Genomic DNA, 12,272 nt, shown 5'->3' with positions numbered 1-12,272 from the left:
TGAATAAATGTTTTGGCCTCTTTTATAAATGTTTTGGAGGCATCAAAGTACTTTATAAAATGCGGGTTACAATTTTATAATTGCTGGGGAATATTTGCAAGCCAACCATGATTTGTGTTTTCGGGTTTGCAAAAATATTTAAACCAAATATTAAAAGAATTTTGAATTTCAATAGGAATTTGAAATGGGATATGACTCCATTATGATCAAACATGGTTTAGCAAAAGCATTAGCTTAACCTCATGGCTTACTATAGCTTAATTACATGCATCACTATAGGTGAAATCGAGGGGTGTTACACACGCCGCCGCGGCGGGCATCGTCGTGCTTCATCGTGAACCAATACTCCCAATTGGGGGAGTTCGATACGTAAGTTGGGAGACGTCGTTGCTCCGGTGTAAGGAGGGCGTGGCACCAGCGCACGTCCTATGCATGCACCCGCGACGACCGTGGCACTGCCGGCACGGGGATTCGATGCAGATCCAGATGCCAACCGTGGGACAGGTTGACATCCGGATATGACAGCAGCTGGCGGTACTGTCAATGCTAGCGCACCTGGTGCACTGAAATATACAACCTCTCCCACCGCCCTCGCGTGGAGGTGCCGACCTCGACGGCGATGGAGGTGCGCGAGAAGACCTGGTGTCGGAGGTGAGCTTTGCCTTGCCCTTGCCGAAGAGACCCATGGCTAGAGTGGCTAGGGTTTTGATGTTGCCAACAGGGAAGCAAACTTGACCAGATGTGGACGGAGGAGATGAAGTGGATGAGGTCAAAAAACCCGCATGTTTGCATAAAAAAGAAAGACGACTGACAGCTTGCACACACTGTTAAACGGGTTCGAGCTAGGTAACCGCGTTTAATACAACTGCGGGCAATGGTTGGGTGGCCGATAGATGGGCCTGCTGTGGATGCCGAGAGGACATAAATTTAGACATGAAAAACACCGAATGGACGTGTTTTGCGTTTGTGTCTGGGTCTCCATTTTGACGTGTTTCAATCCAAACGAACACGGACAGTTGAAGTTGCTCTTGCACCACACAAAGGGTCCCTTGTCGAAATGCTGATCGTCGGTCAAAAGTGATGAACAACACAAGCAAAGTCAAGAACGGACTCTTGTCTTGTGTGGACTAGTTAGGCCGGCACCTTCCGAAAGGGAAGGGACCACGTGCGGTGCATGCTTGGCACCCAAGGAACGCCTGCCGTCCGTTCATAGTGAGCGGGCCCTCAAGAAGAGTTGGACGATTCTCCAAGCTCTGTGGGTTGCGACTGCGGGCTGCACCTTCTTGGATGTGAAGCAGACATGGTACTGTAGAAACGCCTCGTGCTCTTTAACCGTGCCAGGTGTCTGGATAGTGTCGTAAGTCCCGAACGTTGTGCCCAAGTTTGCTCCATCAGCGTGTGTGCTGACGTCTGCACAGGGAACCTGCGCCGGGCCAAAATGTCTGTCGCTCATCCCCCACGGTCGATGCAAATGACCTATAGTTTTCCATGAATATATAGACACTTGGAACACTGGTGCCAGTGAGCACCCGAAAAAAACGTACTCCCTATGGACCGGAGGGAGTAGATTTTCGACGCTGAATCCTCTTGAAAATCATGAACTTGTCATTTTTATGTAGCTCACATGTTAACATATTTTGTCATCAAATTTTACACATTATACTAGTATATACATCCATATTACCATGCAGGATATAACTTCCGAACTATTCAAAATAAAGTGATCACTGGCAGCTGTGCTCCCAAAATACATACTCACGTATGTATCCGTAGCCATATCAACATACTATACACTGACAAAAAGTATTAAAAATATATAAGCGTCTAGATCACTACTATTCTGTAAAGAAATACGAGTATAAGGGAGTTCAAATAACTAAAAAAAGCTCAGCTAGCTCAGCACACCTCAGGTACAAGACTAACGCACGACTGACTACGCTGACCAGCGCACGAAAGCAGCTATGAATCTTGAATTGTCGCACCTGCACCTGCACCAGCAAGAGTTCTGAATTTTCCCATAATGAATCACATGCCGTAACATAATCCGTGCGCTTAGTTCGTGTAATTTTCCACGGCAAACTTTCCCGGTCGCTTCCAGCTTCCGGAGCACCCAAACAGTCGAAGCACTCTGGGCGGCCGGCAAGATGCGTGTATATATAGTGCCTCCACCACCCCCGGGGACAGGAACTACACACGGCGCAGTGCGGCCGGGCTCATCAGCAGAACAAGTAGCAGCCAGGAAATGGGCGCGACAGCAGAAGGTGGTAGTGGAGAAGGAGCAACCCACGGCGGAAAAGATGGCCGGCCGGAGAAGAAGGTGCCCTTGCTCGGGATATTCAGGTACGCCGACCGCCTCGACGTGCTGCTCATGGTGGTCGGCTCGCTCGGGGCGGTGGGCAACGGCGTGTCGGAGCCCCTCATATCGGTCCTCTTTGGAGACGTCATCAACTCCTTTGGCCAGAGCACGACCAGCACCGTCCTCCGCGCAGTCACCAAGGTGCGCCACAGCTTATGGTGATCAAACATAACTTGAAGGGTGGCTTGGCTAGACGAGCTAATGGAGAATATTCTTTTTATCTCCAGGTTGTTCTCAACTTCATATATCTGGGCATTGGGACAGCAGTTGCTTCTTTTCTTCGTAAGTGGAATTTCCATCCAATTCTTAGAATGCATGTTTCCTGTCAATGAAACTTTAGATGTTACACACCAAAAGATAGTTATACATTCAGTATATAACATATTCAAATAAACTAAACTGCAGAGGATAATTAACAAGGTTATTTAATATGACATGGAAACCGGCTCCTCCGTGAAAACTCCATGGGGACCTGGTACTCTATAAACCTATAAATTTCAAACTCAACTGCATTTCGAAGATATAAAATTGGCAAGCAGTGAGGAAACGAAACAGTGATGTGCAATCATATAGTGCTGCGTTTGCGTTTAGTTAGCTGTGGATGCCGCCACCTTCTTGGCACCGTCTTAATAAAAAATGACATAAATTTGTTCTCTCCAAGGAACATGAAGATACAATGATCATAATAGAGCAATCGTCATCAGTTATCATGTATTCATTCCATGAGAAGTACCAATTGAATTCCTAATAGTTGGATATGTTTAGTTAAATTATATGCTAATGGTAGAGATGCTAGTAAAAGGGGCTCACCCTTCATTTTCTTCCAGAGGTGGCATGCTGGACAATGGCAGGAGAAAGGCAGTCAGCCCGCATCCGTTCTTTGTACCTGAAATCTGTTCTGAGACAAGATATTGCATTCTTCGACACAGAAATGACAACTGGTGAAGCAGTTTCTAGAATGTCTAGCGATACGGTCATAATTCAAGATGCTCTTGGTGAGAAGGTAATACTTCATTTGTAGTACCAAAGAAAGAAGTTCGTACATTCTATGCAGCCCACCTAGTGCTGCTGGTTCTGACATTCGAACATTCTGATTTACAGGCAGGGAAGCTTGTGCAACTTGCATCTGCCTTCTTTGGGGGTTTTATCATAGCATTCACAAAAGGCTGGCTCCTAACTCTTGTCATGCTAACATCACTACCACTGATTGCTATCGCTGGTGCAGTGTCTTCACAGCTGCTAACCCGGGTTTCCAGCAAGCGACTGACATCATATAGTGATGCTGCAGACACAGTTGAACAGACAATTGGATCTATAAGAACGGTGAGTTCAAATTATATCAGAATAATCTCAGATCATATAAATTGTGGTAAACATTAATTTAACAACACTCGTGTAAACAGGTTGCGTCCTTCAATGGCGAGAAGAAAGCTATAGAAATGTACAATAAATTCATAAAAAATGCATACAAGACTGTTGTTGAGGAAGGCCTTGTCAATGGGTTCGGCATGGGCTCTGTCTTCTGCATCTTATTTAGCAGTTATGGTCTAGCCTTCTGGTATGGTGGAAAGCTGATCATTGACAAAGGTTATACCGGAGGGAAGATCCTCACTACATTGCTTGCCGTATTGACTGGCGCAACGTGAGTTTCTGAATTTTTTACATTGCAAATACCTTTGCTGAGAAGTAGTAATATTTGTTCTATATAAATTGAAGGACTACTTGAATGGAAGGAAATATATACATTATATACCAAATTTAAAATTCTAGATAACCTTCTCTCTTACGGATGACCTGCGCATACGTATTTTTCTGTAAATTATGTAAGGAACTTTACATGGCAGTTTGATGTTCCTTTAAGGAGTGTTCAGAGATGACCTTTAGATAGTTAATATTTGTTTACTTATTTATGTTTAGTGGTAAATAATGTAAATTGGTAATGCTTGAGCTCAAGGCTAATAATTGTTTTCTAAAAACAAATAACCCACGAGATTCATGGTGCCTCCTTCCCTTTGAGCCTTGAGGTAAAAGAAATTCAACAATAATCCTAAAAAAAATCTACCATAAATTCAAAAGAAAAACAGAATGATCTAAATTGCTATTTATTTTGGATTAGATTATATATGAAAAAAGAACTCTTTCTAAAAAGATCAACCCAATCGACCACTGGAAGCACAATTTTAGAACAGGTGTAAATTGCAATTATTGTAACCTCACAGCACGGTCCCATGAATCCCGTGAAAGCTCTAACGGCAATCCCTAGATATTGTCGAAGCTACTTCAAAGGGAACTGAAATATTACTCTAGTGTTGGTCTTATGTTTCAAGTAGTATTGAATTAAAATTACTCTAGTGTTGGTGAGAACTAAAACATTCCGTCAAATAACAAATATGACAAGCTTATATATTGTAGATAGCACCATCGAATTCTAGCAAACAAATCAACTACACTATTTATACTAAATATGAACAATAATCCTAATTAAAAAAATAAGTTATAAAATGAAATTGTAAAAGGTATATATAGGGCCTGTTCGGCGCCCCTCTGCTCTGCGACTCTGCTCCTCGAGCTGGCGGAGCTGAAGCTAAAAACCACGGAGCGGGGGAACAGTTGCTCAGCAGATCCTCGTTTTTTGTGGAGCTGGTGGGTTGCCGAACAGCTCCATAGTATCATTAGAATTGTATAACAAAGACAAGCAAAGGTGGAGAAAAATTTAAGCTTCGAGGAAGTATTCACCTAGAAGAAGCTACAAGTATGTTGCATGTCATATGCGTAAATTTAATTTAGTAATGCTACTGTACCTACATGCCACGTATCTAAGTTCAAATAAACTTTTTGACCTACAACACATGAACAGATGAACTTTAATCAAATCAAATCACTTGTTGGTTTACACTTTTAGTAGATGGGTATGATCCATCGGATAACCAGCTTGCAAATCCTCCACAGGACGCTAATTATTTTATTTACATTGCTCTATCTTCATCTTATGTTACCTCAGCAAAGCATACATATGTGAAGGACTAGTATTTTAAACTGTACTTCATGCCAAGAAATAGAAAAGGCGACCATTGCATATGGTATGTTAATGTCTTAAACCTGGCACTTGACAATTATTTGTAACAGTTCATTAGGTAATGCAACACCATCAATTTCTGCAATTGCGGAGGGTCAATCTGCAGCATACCGACTGTTCGAAACGATTGAGAGGAAGCCTGAAATAGATTCAGATGATACCAGCGGCATGATCATGGAAAATATCAAGGGTGATGTTGAACTAAAGGATGTGTACTTTCGCTACCCTGCAAGACCCGGGCAGTTAATATTAGATGGATTGTCATTACAAGTAGCGAATGGAACGACAATGGCCATAGTTGGAGAGAGTGGAAGTGGCAAGTCAACTGTTATCAGCCTAGTTGAAAGATTCTATGATCCACAGGCTGGTGAAGTTTTGATAGATGGAGTCAACATCAAGAATCTGAATCTTGATTGGATAAGAGGGAAGATCGGCCTTGTTAGCCAAGAACCATTGCTGTTTATGACCTCCATTAAAGATAACATAACCTATGGTAAAGAAGAGGCAACACTTGAAGAGATCAAGAGAGCAGCCGAGCTTGCAAATGCAGCAAACTTCATCGACAAGTTACCAAATGTATGTAAATAAAGATTGCATGCTTGAAATGACTTCTTGAAATTTAAATTAACAACATTTTAATTTCATACCAGGGCTACGATACATTGGTCGGCCAACGTGGCACTCTGCTTTCCGGGGGACAAAAACAAAGAATTGCAATTGCGAGAGCCATCCTTAAAGATCCAAAAATCCTTTTGCTAGATGAAGCAACAAGTGCATTAGATGTAGAATCTGAGAGGATAGTTCAGGAGGCACTCAATAGAATAATGGTACAAAGAACCACACTCGTCGTTGCTCATCGTTTGAGCACTGTAAGGAATGTTGACTGCATCACAGTTGTTCATCAAGGGAAAATAGTGGAACAAGGTTAGAGTCTCTTAATATACATTATTATTATTTTCATTCTAGATATATCTATTGTCAACCTATGATGATTCATTCACCTCACAAACATATCCTATATGTACAGGTCCTCATCATACATTAGTGAAGGATCCCAATGGAGCTTACTCACAGCTTATTAGGCTACAAGAAACTCGTGGTGATGAAAGGCATAAAATAAAAGATTCTGGAGTGCCCAATTCCTTATCAAAAAGCACTAGTTTGTCAAATAGACGGTCAATGACTAAAGATTCTTTTGGCAATAGCAACAGATACTCCTTCAAGAACCCCTTAGGATTATCAGTTGAGTTGCATGAGGATGAAATCACAGGTGAACAGAACAAAGACGACCTTTCCAATGGGAAGACCCTTCAGAAAGCATCAATTGGACGTCTTTTTTATCTTAACAAGCCGGAGGTACCATATCTTCTGCTTGGTGCTATAGCAGCATCGGTGCATGGAGTCATTTTCCCATTGTTTGGCATACTAATGTCTGGCGTTATAAAATCATTCTATGAGCCACCAGATAAGCTGCGGAAAGATTCTAGCTTTTGGGCATTGATATCTGTAGTTCTGGGGTTTGCATCATTCATTGCAATCCCAGCACAATACCTTTTGTTTGGAATTGCTGGTGGCAAGCTTATCGAGCGTGTTCGTACTCTGTCATTTCAAAATATTGTTCATCAGGAAGTTGCTTGGTTCGATAATCCGTCAAATTCCAGGTAACATATTCAAATGGTCTCAATTACCTATTCTCATACATAGATCTACAGATACTAAGATTCTGCTTTATCACTTACAGTGGTGCACTTGGTACACGACTCTCAGTTGATGCATTAAATGTTCGGCGCTTAGTAGGAGATAACCTGGGACTTATAGTGCAGTCTACAGCTGCACTAATCACTGGCTTTGTCATAGCATTTACGGCGGACTGGAGGCTTGCACTGATTATTACTTGTGTCATTCCTTTAGTGGGTGCACAGGGTTATGCTCAAGTGAGGTTCTTGAAAGGGTTTAGTGAAGAAGCTAAGGTAACACATGACAACTCTAAAATTTACTTCCTGTTTGATTCAGGATGAGCAATCCTAAGGACCCTGCAACCGTTTAACACAATATTATGATCTTATTGTTATTGTGCAGGAGATGTATGAAGATGCAAGTCAAGTTGCAACTGATGCTGTTGGTAGTATCAGAACTATAGCATCTTTCTGTGCAGAGAAAAGAGTGGTTACAACGTATAACAAGAAATGTGAAGCTTTAAGGAAACAGGGAATTCGAAGTGGAATCGTTGGAGGGCTTGGTTTTGGTTTCTCATTCTTAATGCTGTATCTTACATATGCTCTATGTTTCTATGTTGGTGCACAGTTTGTACGTCAGGGAAAAATTACTTTTGCAGATGTTTTCAAAGTAAGAGATCCTAAATCATTTCAAGTTACAGTTTGTGTATGGGTATCAACTTTTAATAATCAGTCACAAATGCATTGGATGTTTTTCAGGTTTTCTTTGCCTTGGTTTTGGCAACTATTGGGGTTTCGCAGGCAAGTGCATTGGCATCTAATGCAACAAAAGCAAGGGATTCAGCCATTTCTGTTTTCAGTATTCTAGACAGGAAGTCGAAAATTGACACAAGTAACGACGAGGGCCTGATATTGGAAAATGTCACTGGCGACATTCATTTCAGTAACGTCAGTTTCAAGTACCCATCACGCCCTGATGTCCAAATATTCAGTGACTTTACCTTGCATATTCCTTCCAGAAAGGTATGATTTGCAACCTTTAAAAGTCTTGTTTATCATTGTTGCACCCAATTGTTTTCCATTTGGATAACTAACTTAAAGTGACACCTCTTGGCGTAAACCAATAATAATACTTAAAAACAGGTGATGTATCTAGTTACAGTGTTACAGTATAAGAAGCTTTCAATTGATTTATTTCATATATGATCACTCAGAACCACAATACTGCTACGTTCACACTTTTTCCTTCCTTTTTCAGACCATAGCACTAGTTGGAGAAAGTGGTAGTGGCAAGTCCACTATAATTGCTTTACTGGAGCGCTTTTATGATCCTGATTCTGGTAGCATCTCAGTAGATGGAGTCGAAATTAAGAGCTTGAGAATTAGCTGGTTAAGGGATCAGATGGGGCTGGTAGGCCAGGAGCCAGTACTTTTCAATGACACAATCCGTGCAAACATAACATATGGGAAACACGGAGAAGTGACAGAGGAAGAAGTCACGGCTGTGGCCAAGGCAGCAAATGCTCATGAGTTCATATCAAGCTTGCCACAGGGATATGACACTCTGGTTGGCGAGAAAGGAGTGCAACTATCTGGTGGACAGAAGCAGAGGGTAGCTATCGCAAGGGCCATTATAAAGGACCCGAAGATACTACTACTTGATGAGGCAACCAGTGCCCTGGATGCGGAATCGGAGCGCATCGTTCAAGATGCCTTGGATCGAGTCATGGTGAGCAGGACCACCATAGTGGTGGCTCACCGCCTGTCCACAATCAAAGGGGCTGATATGATTGCAGTCCTCAAGGAAGGCAAAATTGCAGAAAAGGGAAAGCATGAGGCCCTGATGCGAATCAAGGATGGAGTCTATGCTTCACTAGTAGAACTTCGCTCAAATTCTGAGTAGAATGTGTAATATTTTTCTTTTTTTCTTTTTTCCTTACTGCATTTGTTTGTTCCTATACAATTATTTGGCCATGCAATACAATGATTTGTGATTTGAGAAGTGAATGCAAGAGGTTAGCGGTTTGTTGCAAGGAAGACCTATGAGCATGGTAAGTAATGATAATAACAACTATCTGTGTGCCAAGCCAACTGATTATACAGAAGATTAGGCAGACATCATGAAACAATTGCCTTTAAATACTAACATGCATCAATATGATGGAAGGAAGAAGAGACAGGATTTCGACCTCTGTCCCTAAAGAAATCGAGGTCTGAGGCGCTAGTTCACAAAAACTGCAGCTTTGACGCAAACGACTCGCACGTAGCATTACAGATAGTCTTCTCGCATGCTCAAGGAAATATCATATGACTACGAACACATACAAGCAGTGGTGAACTGTAACGCCCCGGACACACCCGCCGGCGGTCGTTACTCCTGGCGGGATCTAGACACGCTTAACCTGGGAGTTCTGTTCGAATGGGCTCCCGGAAAAGAAGGAATTCCTTATTGATATGAGTAGTCTATCATCCCTAATAAGCCAGGCTATCACATGAACGCAGAAGAAAATGGAGGGTGGGCTCAAAGTTAATGGTGACCAAACTAAATCAGCATCATCATAGAAAAAATAGTCTCATGTATTCCGAATTCACACACCAATACATTAGTACAAGAGAAACAACAATAAAAAGGAAAATGTATCCCCAAGTGCCCAGCCGCAAGTTTGAAATTAGCTCAATTATTAGTACTATAATAGTACAAACTTCTCCAACCACGCAAGTTGAAAGGGGTCTCCGAATTTTACCATCCTTTGTCATTTTGAATTTATGCCTAAATAGCTTTTTTTTTTATGGGCAATGGCAGTAGTTATGCATTTTCATATAAGAAAGGAGAAAAGGATCAAAGATCCCAGGGTGTCATAGAGAATGTGGCCTCACAGACTCAGCAAAAACAGAAAAGTAAGAAGTAAGGAGAAAGGAGGGTAAACATTATCTGAAAGCCTCTCTGCCTTTGTTGCTTTGGCTAGAGATGAGCTGAATCTTTTCAGATAGGCTTTTAGATAGTGTAATTGCTGCTTTGGCTAGAGATAAGCTGAATCTTTTCAGAGAGGCTTTTAGATAGTGCAATTGCTGCTTTGGCTAGAGATGAGCTGAATCTTTTCAGAGAGGCTTTCAGATACTGTTTACCCTCCTTTCTCATTTTTATTAGATGGACTAATAAATAGCTTTGTTTCGCCCATTCAACAAACAAGCACTTTCGGATTCACTTCTAATTTCAGGAGCATAATCCTCTATTCTTCAATTGGTATTCTATAAGTCCGCGATCAACTAGCAGTTCATAAACTACCTATTAGTGTTAGTCACTTAGCAAAATACAGCAGTAGTTTGAGATTCAGAGGTATACGGTACCTCTGGCGGCTTGGCCCTCCAGCGGCCGATGTGGCGATGCATGCACCCAGATGCCCAGGTAGCGGTCCGGTCGGCCGGCCGGGGAGCTCCTGCGGGCTGAAGTCCTGCCCTGCCTTGGCGCCCCGGCTCCCCGGGCCCCCGCCGCCTGCCGCTTGCGCTAGCCTGTGTTTTTCCTCACTCTTTTTTTAGGGGTTTTTTTTCTCCCTGTGTGTGCGTGGGAAGCTGCATACTGCAGAACGAGAGGAGACTGTACGGTGAATGGGCTATCATATACTCCCTCACTTCCTAAATATAAGTCTTTTAAAAGATTTTACTAGATGACTACATATAAAACAAAATGAGTGAATATACATTCTAAAATATGTTTACATACATCCGTATGTAGTCCTTTAATAAAATGTGTAGAAAGACTTATACTCCCTCCGTTCCAAAATAACTGTCTCAACTTTGTACTAGCTCTAGTATAAAATTATACTAAGCTCAAGACACTTATTTTAGGACGGAGGGAGTATTTAGAAACGTAGGGAGTAGTAGATGTGCAACGAGCTGGGCCGAGGCTAGAATGGTAGACTGTAGTAGTAAAATGTTTTAGAACCACTCAAAAAAGTAAAATGTTATTTTAGATTCTAAAAAGGTAAAATGTTTTTTGATTTTTGAAATATGTTCATTTTTTGACCCCAAAATATACTATTTGCCTCTCGTCGTGGCAAAGTGTGGATCAACCACAGAGGAACTGTACTGATGGGCCAGTCAATTAGATAGCGGGGTAGGTGCTAGAGGACTCCGGTTTTAGGAAGGTTGCAGATTTGGGGGTTTGTCACTCAAAAAATCTTTGGTTTTCCTGGCCTTTAGGAACCTTTTGAAAGGTTTTTATTTATTTTTCTACTTATTCTATATCATTTACATTTTTTGTTTATTTTTTCTTTCATTTCCTTTTTATTTTCCACCTTCTATTTTTTACTTTTAAAATTATATTGTTTTTTAAAATGTTTCATTTTTTACCAAATTTCATAAAAAGTAAAAATGTTCTAAAATTAAAAATATCTACATTTTTAAAACAATTCATGTTTTTTTCGAAAAAATAAAATACTCCCTCTGTACCACAATACTTGTTGTTAGAGAAAACTAGTCTAGTTCTCCCCAACAACAAGTATTTAAGAACAGAGGGAGTATAATATAAATAACTTTTTCCTTTTAGAAAATCAAATAATTTTGTTTATTTCGAAAACCAAATGAAAAAACGACCAAAAATAGTAAAGTAAAGAAAAAACCTAAGAACCATCGGAAAATGCTCCCTTGCTTGGGTCGTTGTCCTTCACAATAGCGAGGTAGACAAACCGAGTGACAGATCTAGGCCCCAGGCCAAGGGCGGGTCCGGACATGCGGCCCAAACCGTGCATATACTGTAGCGAAGTACTGTAGCAGGAGTCAAAAATCGCTACAGTGTACAAAGGGGCCCGGGGCGGTCCGTTGGGTTGGACCCGCCCTTGGACGAACCCTACAAGCGTGTCGAATCTAGGCCTCCCTGAGAGGTGAGGAGCATTGGAGACGAGTATAGAGGCGATGATGACGAGGTAATTGTTGAGGCGGCGCTACGCGCAACGATCAAAATTGATTTGCAGCCGCTGGTTTGGATGGCTTCCTACGATTGGTATCCTCCTCATACAAGTGTCGTGTAAGGTTTCTCGGTGAACTTTCAATAAGACGACGACGAGCACACGGGATTCCTCTCGACGGCTCTCACGGTTTGGCAAGGTGTGGTGGGCGGCCCTCCTCCCAGGCTTCAGTGGTGGCACACGCATGTTGTGGCCGGTGT

General features: G+C 41.8%; 1 protein-coding gene and 1 long non-coding RNA gene across 2 annotated transcripts; one reads left to right on the top strand and one right to left on the bottom strand.

Annotated features, from left to right (window-relative positions):
* The first annotated feature begins 1,603 nt into the window (after window positions 1–1,603).
* On the top strand, window positions 1,604–9,141 carry LOC123444198 (ABC transporter B family member 4-like). The gene is made up of 12 exons (XM_045120835.1): window positions 1,604–2,497; window positions 2,584–2,638; window positions 3,184–3,359; window positions 3,458–3,679; window positions 3,760–3,998; window positions 5,483–6,008; window positions 6,083–6,356; window positions 6,460–7,093; window positions 7,174–7,402; window positions 7,512–7,778; window positions 7,868–8,131; window positions 8,367–9,141. Exons 1-12 carry the CDS (start codon window positions 2,243–2,245, stop codon window positions 9,009–9,011), a joined length of 3,786 nt encoding a protein of 1,261 aa, XP_044976770.1. The 5' UTR covers window positions 1,604–2,242; the 3' UTR covers window positions 9,012–9,141.
* On the bottom strand, window positions 2,532–10,674 carry LOC123444199. Its single transcript, XR_006630963.1, has 3 exons — window positions 10,457–10,674; window positions 3,167–3,638; window positions 2,532–2,678 (listed from the first exon to the last, which is right to left on the bottom strand). It is a non-coding gene; the product is annotated as an uncharacterized LOC123444199 (long non-coding RNA).
* Between the last annotated feature and the right edge of the window lie 1,598 nt (window positions 10,675–12,272).

This window comes from Hordeum vulgare, chromosome 3H (genome assembly GCF_904849725.1).
Source record: "Hordeum vulgare subsp. vulgare chromosome 3H, MorexV3_pseudomolecules_assembly, whole genome shotgun sequence".
NCBI classification, from domain to species: domain Eukaryota; kingdom Viridiplantae; phylum Streptophyta; class Magnoliopsida; order Poales; family Poaceae; genus Hordeum; species Hordeum vulgare.
This window is presented reverse-complemented; position numbering and strand designations above follow the sequence as displayed.